Source organism: Ictidomys tridecemlineatus, chromosome 7 (genome assembly GCF_052094955.1).
Source record: "Ictidomys tridecemlineatus isolate mIctTri1 chromosome 7, mIctTri1.hap1, whole genome shotgun sequence".
In the NCBI taxonomy this organism is placed as follows: domain Eukaryota; kingdom Metazoa; phylum Chordata; class Mammalia; order Rodentia; family Sciuridae; genus Ictidomys; species Ictidomys tridecemlineatus.
In genome coordinates, this window is record NC_135483.1 from 28,148,509 (window position 1) to 28,163,615 (window position 15,107).

Consider the following 15,107-nt stretch of genomic DNA (forward strand, 5'->3'; position numbering starts at 1 on the left):
ACCCCAAATTCCAGCTATAGTAAAAAGGACTTGCAAATTCCATAATGTACCTATTCATATATTTAACTGCTCAACAAATATTTATTGTCTAGGTATATAGTTAAGTACTAGTGATACCAAGTAGAAAGTGCCCCTGGTTTTAAGATGAGTCTGTTAACTTCTGATTGGAAATTATCTACTAAAGATCAGTGCTGTTAACAGAGGTAAGCTTAAGGGAGTTTCTTGTGTCTTCCTGAAATTCTCTTTTGACCCTTTTCTCCCTTGCAAATGCTTTCCATTCTTTAAATACAAGTTTGAATGATAGTGCCACATGTGAAATAGATGAGAAGTCAAGTCTCTCAACTTTCCCAATTCTTCTGGATTCCCAGTGCACTTTGCATAATGCCCTGTTGCCCTCAGAATAACCACACTGTATGTAGTCTATAATTATAAAGTACCTATTTCTCTGTCCCTTCCACCAATCTGGCTGCTCTTCTAGGCAAGGACCCTGAACCGTTTTGTATGCTGAGCACTTTGTAAAATACATGTCAAAACTCAGTAACAGCAACAGTTTTCTAGTGGTTGAACAAATTAATGCAGAATGGGTTTGTGTGGGGAAAAGTGGAGTGGAGCCTAAATAGAACAATGCCATCATATTTCGGATATAAAGGACTGAGGGTCTAATTTAAACCCAGAGAAGAAAAAGCTGATAGAAGAGAAATTTCAAGGGCAAACCAAAAGAATATGTGATGTGCAAAAAGTGAAGGATGGTAATTCTGGGAATGGTTTTGTGAAGAAAAATATTAGAATTTAGGGGTTACATAATGGCAATGGAGGATGGGGCCATGGGAGGAATGAGCAAAGGGGAGGGAGGGAAAGGAAGGGGCAAGTGGGTAGGAATGATGGTGGAATGAGTTAGACATCATTACCCTAAGTACATGTATGAAGACACGAATGGTGTGAAAATACTTTGTGTACAATCGGTGACTTGAAAAATTGGGCTCTATATGTGTAATATGAAATGAATTGCATTCTGTCATCATGTATAACAAATTAAAATAAATAAATTAATTAAAAAATAAAAATAATATAAAAAGGAGACTGAGAGTGTTGTTCAGTGGTAGAGCACCCCTCAGTGAAAAATTAGTACAAAAAAATAAATAAATAGACTTAGTCCATACTACTTAAAGTCATCTATGGATTTGATGCAATCCTTGTCAAAATTCTAATGTCAATCCTCACAGAATTAGAAAACTAATCCTAAAATTTAAATGGAACTTCAAATTATTAAAAAAATCTTGGCAAAAAGAACAAGGCTGGAGGTATCACAATATCTTATTTCAGATATACTACAAAGTTTTGTAACTAAAAAATGTGGTATTGGTACATTATAATTGTATACAAAATTGGAATGAATTGTGATATATTCACATACGCACATAACATAATTTGGTCAACTTTATTCTCTAGCTTTTCCCCTTCCCCTCCCATTCTCTATGCCCCTTGATTCCCCAAGTGTACTCTATTTTCATGAGATCTCCTTTTTTATTCCCTTTTCTCCCTTTCATCATAAAAATAGAAATAAAATCAATACAGTGGAAGAAGGGGACTAGGGAGAGTGTGGAGGGGAAGGAAAGAGGAAGTACTGGGGATTGAAATTGAACAAACTCTGTTATATGGATTTATACATATGTCAAAATGAGCCCCACTATTATATATAGCTATATTGCACTAATAAATATTTAAAAAGATAAAAATAAATGTAGGGGTTTAAATGGGGGGTGAGGAGAAAGGATAGTAAGGATGAAATAGATGAAATGGGAATGTAATATTAAACAATGTACTAATCTTTTGGGGGAAAAAAGGATAATAATGAAAGAAGCTAGAGGATATGCCAGAATAGAGTTGTTTTTTAAGGCAGTGGGTCATCAGAGAAACCTAGAATTGCAAAGGATTCAAGGAAGGAATTGTGGGGAAAAGGGTCAGAACAGGTAGCGACAGGCAGGTCTCTACAGGCTGTTTATAGAAAAGAATGATTCAGTAGTGCAATATCTCACAGGTGGTAGGGGAAAGGGTCTGGTCTTTCCTGGATTCTCTCACATCCAGATGATACAGCAATTTCTTTAGAAAAGACAGTTCTAAATGGCATTTTTATATGTGCATTCACCTAGAAACACCTTTCTTTCCTTTGTAGTGATACCTCACTTATAAAGCACTTTGAGCCAAGTTCTGCTATAAAGCTTTGCACATATTAACTCACTTACTGCTTACAATAATTCTATGGGGTATGTATTATTAGCATTGCAATTCAACTGAAGCTCAGAGAAGGGAAATATGATGACCAAGGGCTGACGGTAGTATTGCTGGGAATTGGCCCAGGCTGATTGACTTCAGAAGCTATTTTCTTAACCTTTACCTGGCTTTACAAATTCTCAAGTAGGATTTACCAATGAAATAGTGAACAATGAATTAGATTTGGAAAGAAACTCCTTAATTCTTGTTTCTTAAAATTAAATAGCCCTATGCTAAACTGTAAACTTACTCTGTTTAGAGTAAGGGTATAAATGAAGATTTTCTATTCTATTAATAAGCCCTATGATTTTCCTGCTTGTTTGTTTTGCCATTATGTAATTAAAATTTCTTCCAAGGGCAGAAAAAATGGGCACTTTCAAAGCTAAGTATGCATTTAACTCTTCCTAACATCTGCAAATCTATTTTTAATTTGGAAAATGGAAAACTTTAAATGCCATCTCGAATTTCAATTTTAAATTGAGTCATGCCCTTAACATATTGGTTTCTTGTCATAAATTACTATTTACTTCCTGATAAGCATAACCATATCCAATCTCAGTATTATCCATAATTTGAACAGTAAAACAAAAATAAGGCTATTTTTATCCCCACTCCCTGATATATTTAGAACTGTATTATTTTTTCCTTATATTTCTTGTTTACTAAAAATATGTAACTAATATAAATTAAGGGTCATAAGCAGTTTCTATTTTAAAATGTCAGGCACCTAAAAGGTTACTTTAATTATCACTTTTTCTATCATGGTTTCTTCCCTTTTACTCAATCATTGCTAAGAAATTTGCTCTGTGGGACCACTGCCAATACTGTAAGATAAGAAAGGGCTTACCAGCTGCTTTCAACCATATTCTTTGGTGACCTCAAACAAAGAAACTCATTTACATTTTTGCATTCATGAATGTATTTAATTAATCTTCTAAGTCAAAATTTTCAAGTGACTTTCAATAGCAGAATGTTTTTTTTTTTAAATGAAATCTTACATAGGAACCTAGCTATGGAAAACAAAATGATTAGTTCATATTTATTTTATACATTTAGATTTGTACTTACTTTTTTTGTAATTGTAAATTCAGTCACTGAAAACTCAACACACTTGGTCACCAACCAAATGTTCACACTTGGCACACATGTATTAGGCTGTTCATGCTTCTTTTAGAGGATTCAAATGTAAATCAAAGAGCGTGGACCTTTTGAATTGTTCATTTTTTACAAGCTTAAAAAAAAATCTGCTTTCTAAATCAAACTCATACCTGTGTCCTGTGCTTGCAATTACAATCTTATCTCCTTCCTTCCATGTCACAGCTTCTTGTAAAATCAAAATCCGTTCCCCTGCCTTTGCAGTGTGAGCCAAACGTGTCCAGACCACAGAAACAGGCAGACCTGGAGACAACAAGCAAAACTTCAGATGTGCTTTCTATGTTACTGAGATTTTATGCATTTTAATTTATGCAATTTAATTTGGATTAAATGAATTTGAGGAAGGTTAATTGTACCTTAGGATTTCATACCTATGTCACGAAAGAAATGTGAAGAATTCTTGCTTCAGAAAAGTAACAGGTTTAATAATAATGTATGTTTCTATGAAATAAGAAAAAATATTCTCTGCAATGATGTATTCCACTGATAACAATCTTCCTTTATAAGCACAATATAAATGTGGGGTAATCATATTAACAAAATGGACTGTTATCTTTGTCATTATTGATAGGGACTGCTTAAACCAATAATCTAGAGATAAGTGATACATGTAAAACTTCTAAGAACTTTTAGTAGGATATATTTAGCATGATGTAGGACATTTATGATCATAACAAGGTACTATGTTTATGACATTCTAAATCTATAAAAAACAGATTATTGCAATATATAGGACTTCCACATAAAAAAGACAAATTTCATTCATCTTTTATAAAATGTTATCCTGGCACTTTCAACACTATCAAAATCATCTTTACTTGCTGGCAATTTTCTGGAATATAGCTATTAAAAAGTTCAATTATAAATTTATTGATGTACTTTAGGAAGAGTCTATTTCTGGATACAAATGTAAGGAATCCATCTTCTGTTTCCAGTCTTAGTGCCTTTCCACATGGACAAACGAATAAAGTACACAGCCACCATGCACTGTGCTAAGTGCAAAACAAGACAAAAAACATCAGGAAGCATGTGGCAAAGGGTTGGAGGAAGGCTGTAGACGTGGCCTGGGGAGGAGTGGCCTTGAGGCTGGCCTGTGCTAGGGGAGGTTATTGGAGTTCAGAGGAAGATATCTAAACACAGACTAGCTTGGGAGCTTTCACTTAGCTTGGGCCTCAGTACCATGCAGATCCAGGACTCCCTCACGCACAGCCAGTGTTTTGGCCCCATACACAGGGAGCTCAGGAGATCTCAGGTGCCCATGCAAGGTAATGACTGCTTTGTGCTGGAAGGGGGATGCTTCTGTCCCGATCTGCAAGAGATTGCACAGGCCTCATTCAGAAAACTAAAATTAAAGCCCAACATTTACTTAAAAAAAAAAAAAACTTGACGAGAAATTGAATACAATTCTATTGTGTCCCAACAAGACACACATTCTGTGGCTGTGAACTTATGATCCTCCTGCTTCAGCCTGCTGAGTAGCTGGGATTACAGGAGTGCATCACCCCTTCTGGCTTCATATCCACAATTCTCATTATGAAAAACAAATTTGTTTTCCCATCTCTTCCCTCTCTTTTTGAGGATTGGTTGTTCAACTGTTCATACCTTTCTTTCAAAATACAAGCCTTAAAGTCTCTAGTCAGCAAAATATGCGAGACTTCTGGTCGACTTTAGCCACATATCAAAGCTATATTTCTTGTTCTATTTTAAATTCTGCTCCTTGATAAAACACTAATTATCTTCCCATTAAATTGCAAGAATATTCTAGGAAACTTTTCCCCAGATAAAGATTGTTTTATTAATAAAGCAAACCTAATCAAAGATAAACTCAGGAGAGATTGGTGTAATTAACTATCCATTTTACATATAGTATTTAAAAAGGAAACAGGTTAACAATAAATGTATGTCATGTTCTCTTATGTACCTGAAGAGTACCACCATCCGTAATTAGAATATTTTCTGCTTGGAGTTCAATGTCAGCTTCATCAAATATTAGAGTTCCACCTGTGAACCATACAAATTTTAAACATATCTCAAGAAAAAAGTATTATCAAAATTCACCTACTAAATTAAAAGTAAAAAATGTAATTTCTTATCCCTCTCCTGCTACCTTAATATGTGTTACTTTACTTCTGCTCTTTGGTTACATGAAAGTATAAAAGCTTCAGATAAGACCCTGGAAGTTCACAGAAAAACAAAATCCAGGGCAGATTATTTTCCCTTGGCAATTTTCATATCTTAAATGTTATTAAATAGTATAGCTGCACAAATTAATTCTATAAATAACAGGATTTTGAAATATAAATTAAGAATAAAACACTTAAAGTTACACAAAAGCAGGTTTATAGAAACTATTCGATAACATCAACATTAACTCTGAATTCTTGCCCACTAATTCACACCCAAAACAGCTACAGGTTGATGTAGACAGTAACATTTTACTTGTCTAAAGATCCCATGCCAGTAGGGCCCAGTGATGCACGCTGGTAATCCCAACAGTTCGGGAGGCTGAGGCCAGGAGGATTGTGAGTTCAAAGCCAGACTCAGAAAAAAGCCAGGTGCTAAGCAACGCAGTGAGACCCTGTCTCTAAACAAAAAACAAAATAGGGCTGGGGATGTGGCTCAGTGGTTGGGTACCCTTGAGTTGAATCCCTGGTATCCTTTCTACAAAACAATAAAATAAAGATCCCATACTCAATAACTTTGAATAATTAAAACATTGTTATTATTCCAGAAATTAAAAAAATAGAAAATTACCAAAGTCTTTGAGCAGCTAAAACCATTACAGTAAAGTTTATGTTCTAAAGCTCCAAGCACTTTACTCTTATTCCTCATTTTTTTTTACATAATTATAATAGTTGTGGTTATTTCACTTTTTATGGTAGAAAGAGTATATTAAGGGCTCTATCAGTGGTAGAGTGCTTGCCTGGCACATGCGAGGCACTGGGTTTGATCCTCAGCACCATATAGAAATAAATAAATTAAATGAAAAGGTATTGTGTCTGCATACAATTAAAATATTTTTTTTTTATAAAAAGTATATTAAGGAACAGAGAAAAGCTCCAGTGACCACTGAAAGCAGGGTCTCATGCAAAGGTCCTACAGTCACACTCTGGCTACCAAGGGAATCAGGGGTTCATTTAGGATTGACTTTAATGGACTGTTATAAGTTTATAACCTCTTGGATCCATCATATCAGCATTTCTGCAGTAGGAAATGCTGTATACTATTGAGATCAATTAACTATGAGTGCATGGGCAAGTTCACTTTTGATTATGGAAATCAAAGTTTCATGAGACAACATTTAACTATAAAAGTTGTGTAGGGGCATGTAATACAATATGACACTTTTTTTGTTCTATTTGATTAAAAGAATGCTAGTTGTAACCCAATAATATCATAACTACAAAGAGACTAATACTCAGAAAACCCAGCACTATATTCCATATTAAAAACACAGTGTAACTATGGATGTTCACAATCGCAAATGTTGGTTAAATTAACTTCACAGAAATAGTCCCTAGGCAGAGACTAATAAACAGATTTTCAGAAATTTACCCTGAATAAGCAACATTTTCAGAATAGGGGTACTTTGGTCCAATAAAATGATCTGTCCTTTTGTAATAATAGCAAGTGACCCTTCCTCTGGGGGAGATTTTCCTCCCCATGAGTAATTGGAGGACCAAGCATCAACATATAGGAAATCAGCATTATCCTGTAATAAAGCACAAGAGATTTTGAAGTTCAGAGAATTTACCAGAATTTTTCAACTTCTCAGACATAAATGTAAAGCAATGCATATTTTTAATAACAAAATATATCCCACTTCAAATATGTGATAGCTGACTCTAGTTTCTCATAATAATAAAGTGAAAAATACATTACCAATTAGTTTATGATTCAAAAGTAATAAAAATTTTAGTAATAAGCACCAAAATGGCAATTAATTAAAATTTGGTGGAGTTACAGTTCAGTTATCTTTTGGAGACATTAAAGTAAAACATCCACTACCTATTAGCCCACTCTCCATAATAAGTGTTTCTACTGCTGTGATCAGTATTCCCAACAGCATTATTACCAGCGTGGCCCTGCCGATGTCTCTGATGTTGACATGAACTGGCGCCCATCCTGAAGGAGTATGGGCCTCTGTTGTACAGAAGATGTGTGTCCTGTTGGAAAACTCAACATTACATCTGGCTTCAGCTATAGTGATGTGAACATCCTGGGTATTTTCACTGTAAAGGAGAAAAGCAAAAACAGGACAAAGTTTTCTCAAATTTCTATGTCATATAATCAAATCCCTTTTTTCATCTGTGTTATTGCAAAGTAATGATCTCGTCCTAGTATCCATCCAAGTGCACAATGACACTTTTTTCAATTAAGAGTTCAAAAATATTTGTTAAGGAATACAGTAAACAAAGATATAAAAGGTCAGGAAATAGAACTGCCCAAATTACCAAGTGCTCTATCGTTAGAGGAGTTAGAGGAAGAACTGCCTGAGTTGGAATTACTTTGCTCTTATTCCTTATTTGTTAGTCTCCAAATGGGCACCTTCTTTTTTTTTTTCTTCTTATTGGTTGTTCAAAACATTACAAAGATTGCAGAATCACATCGGTTACACATCCACATTTTTACATAATGCCATATTAGTAACTGTTGTATTCTGCTACCTTTCCTATCCTCTACTATCCCCCCTCCCCTCCCCTCCCATCTTCTCTCTCTACCCCATCTACTGTAATTCATTTCTCTCCTTGTTTTTTCCCCATTCCCCTCACAACCTCTTATATGTAATTTTGTATAACAATGAGGGTCTCCTTCCATTTCCATGCAATTTCCCTTTTCTCTCCCTTTCCCTCCCACCTCATGTCTCTTTTTAATGTTAATCTTTTCCTCATGCTCTTCCTCCCTGCTCTATTCTTAGTTGCTCTCATTATATCAAAGAAGACATTTGGCATTTGTTTTTTAGCTTCACTTAGCATAATCTGCTCTAATGCCATCCATTTCCCTGCAAATTCCATGATTTTGTCATTTTTTAGTGCTGCGTAGTACTCCATTGTATATAAATGCCACTTTTTTTTTTTTATCCATTCATCTATTGAAGGGCATCTGGGTTGGTTCCACTATGTGACATTTTTATCATACTCACAGACCTTAGAAATTAACCTCCTTTTAAAATTCAAATCCAAAATAAAATTATGGGTACTTGAGGAATGAAAATTGCCTTCTACAGCTTATGTGATGTTGTGTTTTGAAGTCAGCCTGATCCACCTGAACAGTGATGACAATATGGTCAAGAAGTTTGAGCTAATAGTAAGCATGAGAAGAAGGAACAAGACTATTTACAGAGAAATAGGTCTGATGTGCAGAAAGATGTTTCTTTCACCCAGCGAAGCAGATCACAGTCGAAGATCGGACAGTGGGAAAAGCATAACAAGGTGATTATGTTTGTGATGTTACTAGGATTTGGGGCAAGATACTTAAGCGCTCTCATATTAGTCCTTCCATTTACAAATGGTAGCAAATGACATAATTTCATTGTTCTTTATGACTGAGTAGAACTCCATGGTGTAGATACCTCATTTTCTTTATCCATATGTCTGTTGATAGGCACCTAGGCTGGTTCCATGACTTGGCTATTGTGGATTGTGCTGCTACAGACATTGGTATGCATGGATCTCTATATTATGCTGATTTTAAGTCTTTTGGATAAATACCAACAAGTGGTATATTTAAATCTGGTATACTTAATTATTTAAATATGGTATATTTAATCCCATTTTATTATTAAAAGACTAGGAATGGAACTACCACATAACCCAGCTGGGATTAAAAATGTCTCATAAGATAAGGCAGGAAGTTTCTGTGGATAGGAAGGTACCTGGCACAGACTGAGCACACAATCAATGTTAGCTATTAGTACTATTTTGTGCCTCGAGTGTGGCTTACGAGCAGAAAGGTGCATGTGAACATGGCTATATTTAAGCACTGTCCTGGCACATTGGGTTGCTGGCATAGTGGCTGGAATTTGGAAACATCAATCAAACCGTGTGTGTGAGAAGACAGTACCTGAATCCTGATCCCCTGACTGTGAGTCTGGTGCCCCCTGCTGTGCTGCCTCTCCTGGGAGATATTTCAGTGATGAGCGGAGTCAGTGAGGTCATGTATGTAAACGGAGTCACGGACAGCGACGAATCTTTCCCGTTGACCACACTCACTTCACAAGCTTGCTCAGGTCCCCTGCCTATGAAAAGAGGGTCAAACTCAGCACAGCTCTGCCATAGATCTTTAGGTGGAATCTCACATAATAACGTTGTGTAATCATTCCTAAGTCCCCCAAACATTTTCAATAACATCTTCCTTTTCCCATGATCATGTTCTAATAAACACAGGCTGAACGTGTAGTTCTAGAAACCTCTCCCAACAGCCGAAACATCACAAAGTACATGCACATTATCCAGAGGGAAAAACCCTCCCTCAGACCTCTTACTGTAGTCAGTTCTGTAAACCTGCCTCCTCAGTTTTCCAGTGCTGAAGACACACAGGATTTGAATCTTGGCAGTTTGTTTCATACTATCCTATCTTTGAAAAAAAAAAAAAATCAACCTAATACACTAGCAAGAACTAAAGACATGTTCTCATTTGGCCCACCCAATATGCTAAGTGTCATCAGTTTTTGTCATAAACTGACATCTTGAAGGATATATTAAACCTAGAAAATAAAGTTCTGGATGAACTGCTTAAAGTTAGGATGATTCAATTATTTCCAAGGAAACTAACAATTTGAAAACAGCAATTCTAACTGTGATCTTTATATGATTAAACAATTCTCAAGAGTAGCCATTTTTTTTTCTCACAACTTACCATCATGGGGTGGAATCTCACATAATAACGTTGTGTAATCAGACCTCAGCCTGTCGATGGCACACTCTGAGCCACAGACCAATACAATTGAATTTTGTGAATTAAACCCAGTGCCTGTTACAGTCATGGTTCGGCCACCACCAAAACTCCCTAGTGAAGACAAATACAAGGGAACAATAAAACTGAAAAGAAACTTTCCCTATGTACATATTTATTAACTTTATTTTGAAATCTGAAATGGCAATAGATTGTATTAAATGATCTGAAATTATTATACTAATAAAAGAGTATCTTTTGCTTTGTACTGTTTTAAACTCTTCATTGAGAAAATGTCAAATCTGGTAATTCATATAAAATATTTCTAGAAACTATATTTTTATTTAAAAGAAGTGCCACAAAGAATTTCAAAATAGTCAAAATATATGCATAACATTACTATTTCAGTTGAGTTCATTGGTTATGCTGAAAGGTTTATAGTCATTAAAATAATTTTCAACTAGAAAAAATACTATTTTTGTGGCAATGAATATATGTCAGTGATGGGCTAAATATCATTTTAAAAAATTCAATCTATACTCTGGTCACTTTAGGGCTAAATTTTAAATAAATTATGCAGTCCTAAGACAAATAAAGGCATTTGCCCAATACTTTGGAATCTTTAGTTAGTACTCTGGCTTGCTTATTTGTTTGATGAATAGAGAAAAATATGTATTAATAGAAGTACAAATTTTAGTAATGTTTAAAGAACATTATTTTTTTCTAAATGTGTTTACTGAAACAATATAAATATGCATATGCTTCTGCATATTCATGACTACCTTGAGTTGGATGAATATTCTGAATATGAAGTGGGTACTCAAATTCAACAGTGGACACGGCGGAACCTTTAGTCTTATGATGCATCAGCACAGGAAAAGTGCCACCAGCATGGGCACCAGTAACACACTGCAACATGCTGTCATTGACCGTGGTTACATTGCACTGAATGTCACCAAGCATCACTGAAATTTCTGAGATATCAAAACCAAAGTTAGATCCAGTGATCTCAATTTCAGTTCCTGGTAGACCTTAAAAAAAACAAAAAACAAAAAAAGCAAACACTGTTAAGTGTATATCTAAATTTCAATACTTATGCATGCATTTAAAAATAGACCTCTTTGTGTAAACAAAATAATACCCAGTATTTTAAAACTAACACTAATATACATGCTGTGTTACAGACATTTTGAATACAATAAAGATTACAGTCTACTGTACACTAACTGTAACTGACATATCTCAATGGTCATTATTTTCCAGCCCTTCCATACATTCTCCTGAATTGTAAGTTTCTAATTCAGATAGTAGAAAAGATAGAGAAGTAGAAGAAAGGCAAAGAGAAGAAAGATGATGTAGAATTAAGAAGTATGAATGTCTGCACAGGTCATGGTGGGTTAGGCTACACGGATGAAGCTAATTATTTTTTATTCTTGGTGATTTTCCCCCCTGATATTAGCAACGCTTTTTGAGAATAAACTATCTTTTTTCTTAATTCAAATATTTTTAATAGATCTGACTTGATAAACAAATCATGATATATAAATACTTAGGTATAAGATTGTAAATACAGAAAAAAATAAATTAAAAACTTTTAAGTGAATATTAATGTTAAGGTCTTAATGACTGTACACAGAACCAAGAATCTCAATCTTTCTCTTGAAAAATGTACACTGAGGAAGGGCAAGGGCATTAAACACAGAATTTATCATAAGTCATTCAAGTGACTACACACACATCTAAATTTTATGAATAGATAGTAATTTCTACAATTTGTTACAAATGCAGGGTCAAGTAATATTTTGAATTTAATTCAAGCAGTAATAGTAACAATTCCTATATAATTATAGTGAGAATCACCAACATGTCATGATATATGCAACATTATAATATACATTACAAATATTAATAAGATATTTAATGTTAAAAATAGTTTTAAGATACAAAACAAAAATTATTTTATATATATTAAAACTATCATTTTGTTTGACATTTCACTTTAAAATGCAATAGTGCTAATTCTAGGTGTCATTTACTTTGTGTCTCTTCAGTAAATAAAACAGCTTGGGTTTCACTTGTTTAAAAGTTCTAGGGCCTTGTGCATATGAGACAAGCCCTTTACCAACTAAGCTATATTCCCAACCCTTAAAAGTTTCTTATGCTTCACATACCTTATTCTAAAAGAAACATTCAAAGAGAGATAGGAAGAGAAATGGTCCATGGAAGTAAGGAACAAACATCATCCTCTGCAATGACTACAAATATATAGATACATTATTTCTATTGTTAACATTTGCTCCAATGAGCAAACTTGATGTATTAAAGAAAATTTTAATAGTAAACTTCTTGAATGAAGAAAATTTATCTGATTTAACCTGATACATTTCCCAGGATGTAAAATGAAAAAACACCTTTTTAAAAGGTGAACATTTAATGAATTATTTATGAAATGTATCATTCCAAATTACATTTTATGAATGAAATTCTTAAGTTTTCACGAGAGGTACCTGAATATATAAAGAAACTAATGTTAAAACAAAGCAGAACAAAAGTGTCCAAGATTTCATCATTAAGAAGTAGAAGAAGTAAGATTTGAACCTAGTATCAAGATCATGCTCTGAACCATGGCACTACAGCTGCTACTTCAAAATTCATTACATGGTTGAAAATTATTACAATAGCCTAAAGATGTTCAGAAACAGCACAGCATAATGACAAGGAACTTGGAAGACATTTTGATCTATTCTTAGCTTAGAAAAAATGTGTTCTGCTAAATAATTAAGTAAATCATAATAATTTTCTCTATCTGAATGTGCCAATTACTTCCTTAAAAAGAATTCTATCATACTAACAGTAATCAATTGGACTTTCATGGAATTACAGTACTCTGAAAATTTCTCAACTTCAGCAAGATCAACTTCTTGTGAATTTTAACAGTTGTTTCTTGTGCCACATGAACATAAATGACATAAATTATCCATTTTGGTGCATTGAAATTAGTCATTCCTTTATTTGAATGGTAGGCCAATTTAATGGAGGTATTGTTCAAGACAGAAATTAAAATTTAGCTAAAAATTTTATCCCAAGAACATACCAAAAATAATCACAAAACAGAGACTACACAGAACTCGAACCCAATATACCAACAGGCTGTGTAAAAAACACATCTTAACAATTATTTATGAATATTATTATAACTTTATAGTAATAAATAGTACTGATGATGTCATATAAATATAATAAAAAATGCAAGTAAGTATTGGACTACCTCGATCTGGAACAATCCCTCTGAGAAATGGTGTATCCTCCAGGGAATAGTTAAATGACAAAGATGGATAAGTGATGGCATTGACAAAGATCTTCAGATCAACCTTTCCAGCTCTCCCTGGTGGGGTGCTGCAGTAGACCTCGCTGGAGTTGACAAAAACAATCTGACAAGGGCGCTCCCCAACAGTAACGGTAGTGTTGCCAGGATAAAAGCCATTCCCTGTGATCCTCAAAATGGTCCCTCCACCAATGCTTCCAGACTTTGGTGAGACAGAAGCTACTGCAGGGCTGCTAACAGTCAGGTTTCCCAGAGCCAAGCCCTTGGATCCCACCACAACGCTGAGAGAATGAGGCCCAGCTGGGAGAGAAGTCATAAGAACAGTGATGTTCTTTTCATTAACATGTGTGACTCTGAACTGTTGATTTCCAATGAAAACAGCAATCTCCTCCAAAACAGTCCCCAAACCTTCTCCTTCAATAAGAACATTTACAGATCCTTCAATAGAGTTTGGGAAGATTCCTGTTATATAAGGAGTGATGCTTTCTGAATATGAAAAGCTGCAGTTTCCCTGACATTGGGCAGGCACTCCGTGTATTAGAAGATCTACATGCACAAGCTGTTGGGGAGCAGGGGATGTTTCACATTCAATGACTGTGTAATTCACTGTTAGAACTTTACATGGGAAATGACCCATAAAGACTTCTACACCTGCAAAAGAAGCTGAGAATCCAGAGCCCTTTATGGTCACTCTTGTCATTCCGGTAGTTGATCCTGCACTTGGCAACACCATATCGATGCTTGGCAAAAGTACAAATCGTCTGTCAAATTCCTTGGACAGTGTGTTGATAGCAGTGCCCAAATTGTAAACAATCAAAGTGACAATTTCTCTGATACCAACATCCATTGAGTTTTGAGGGTCAATATGACACATAATAGAATTTTCACTACTTTTTTCTACAACACAGGGGTAACTACCAATTGTAACCTGAAAGTAAAATGAATATGAAATAAAACAAATCAATATATTACTCTAATATGAACTTATATTTTGTACTAGCAACAACCATAATTTTATAATACTAATTCTGTGTAAAGTTTTTATTCATAAAATTAAATTTGGGAGATGATTAATACATATCTTGAATTAACTTTAAGATCAAATTGTGATTGTACATGCATGTTTGTAACTACATTATTCATAGTAGCTGCAAAGTGAAAACAACTCAATGTCCTTCAATTGGTGAATGGATAAATAAAATGTGGTAACATACAATGGGATATTATTTGGCCATAAAAAAAATAAAGTACCAACAAATGGTACAACATGGAGACACTTTGAAAATGTGCTAAGTGGGAAAAGCTGGTCACAAAGAGCTCCATATTTTATGACTATATTTATAAGAGATGACCAGAATAGTCAAATCTGTAAGAATGGAAAGTAAGTTAGTGGTTTCCTTGGGCTGGGATGAATGGGGTAGTTGGAGATGATATTCAAAGGTTTTAGGTTTTGTTTTGAGTT

General features: G+C 34.6%; 1 protein-coding gene across 1 annotated transcript in view; it reads right to left on the reverse strand.

Moving 5' to 3' along the window:
- The window catches only part of Pkhd1l1 (PKHD1 like 1), a 139,523-nt gene that overhangs the window by 56,337 nt on the left and 68,079 nt on the right, over positions 1 to 15,107 (reverse strand). Inside the window, exons 38-46 of the mRNA XM_040293748.2 lie at positions 13,589 to 14,573; positions 11,103 to 11,351; positions 10,285 to 10,434; positions 9,490 to 9,664; positions 7,502 to 7,658; positions 6,982 to 7,138; positions 5,348 to 5,427; positions 4,606 to 4,735; positions 3,540 to 3,669 (exon numbers count right to left, since the gene is read on the reverse strand). Of these exons, the coding sequence (XP_040149682.2) occupies positions 3,540 to 3,669; positions 4,606 to 4,735; positions 5,348 to 5,427; positions 6,982 to 7,138; positions 7,502 to 7,658; positions 9,490 to 9,664; positions 10,285 to 10,434; positions 11,103 to 11,351; positions 13,589 to 14,573 (2,213 nt within the window). The remainder of the gene's footprint in view (positions 1 to 3,539; positions 3,670 to 4,605; positions 4,736 to 5,347; positions 5,428 to 6,981; positions 7,139 to 7,501; positions 7,659 to 9,489; positions 9,665 to 10,284; positions 10,435 to 11,102; positions 11,352 to 13,588; positions 14,574 to 15,107) is intronic.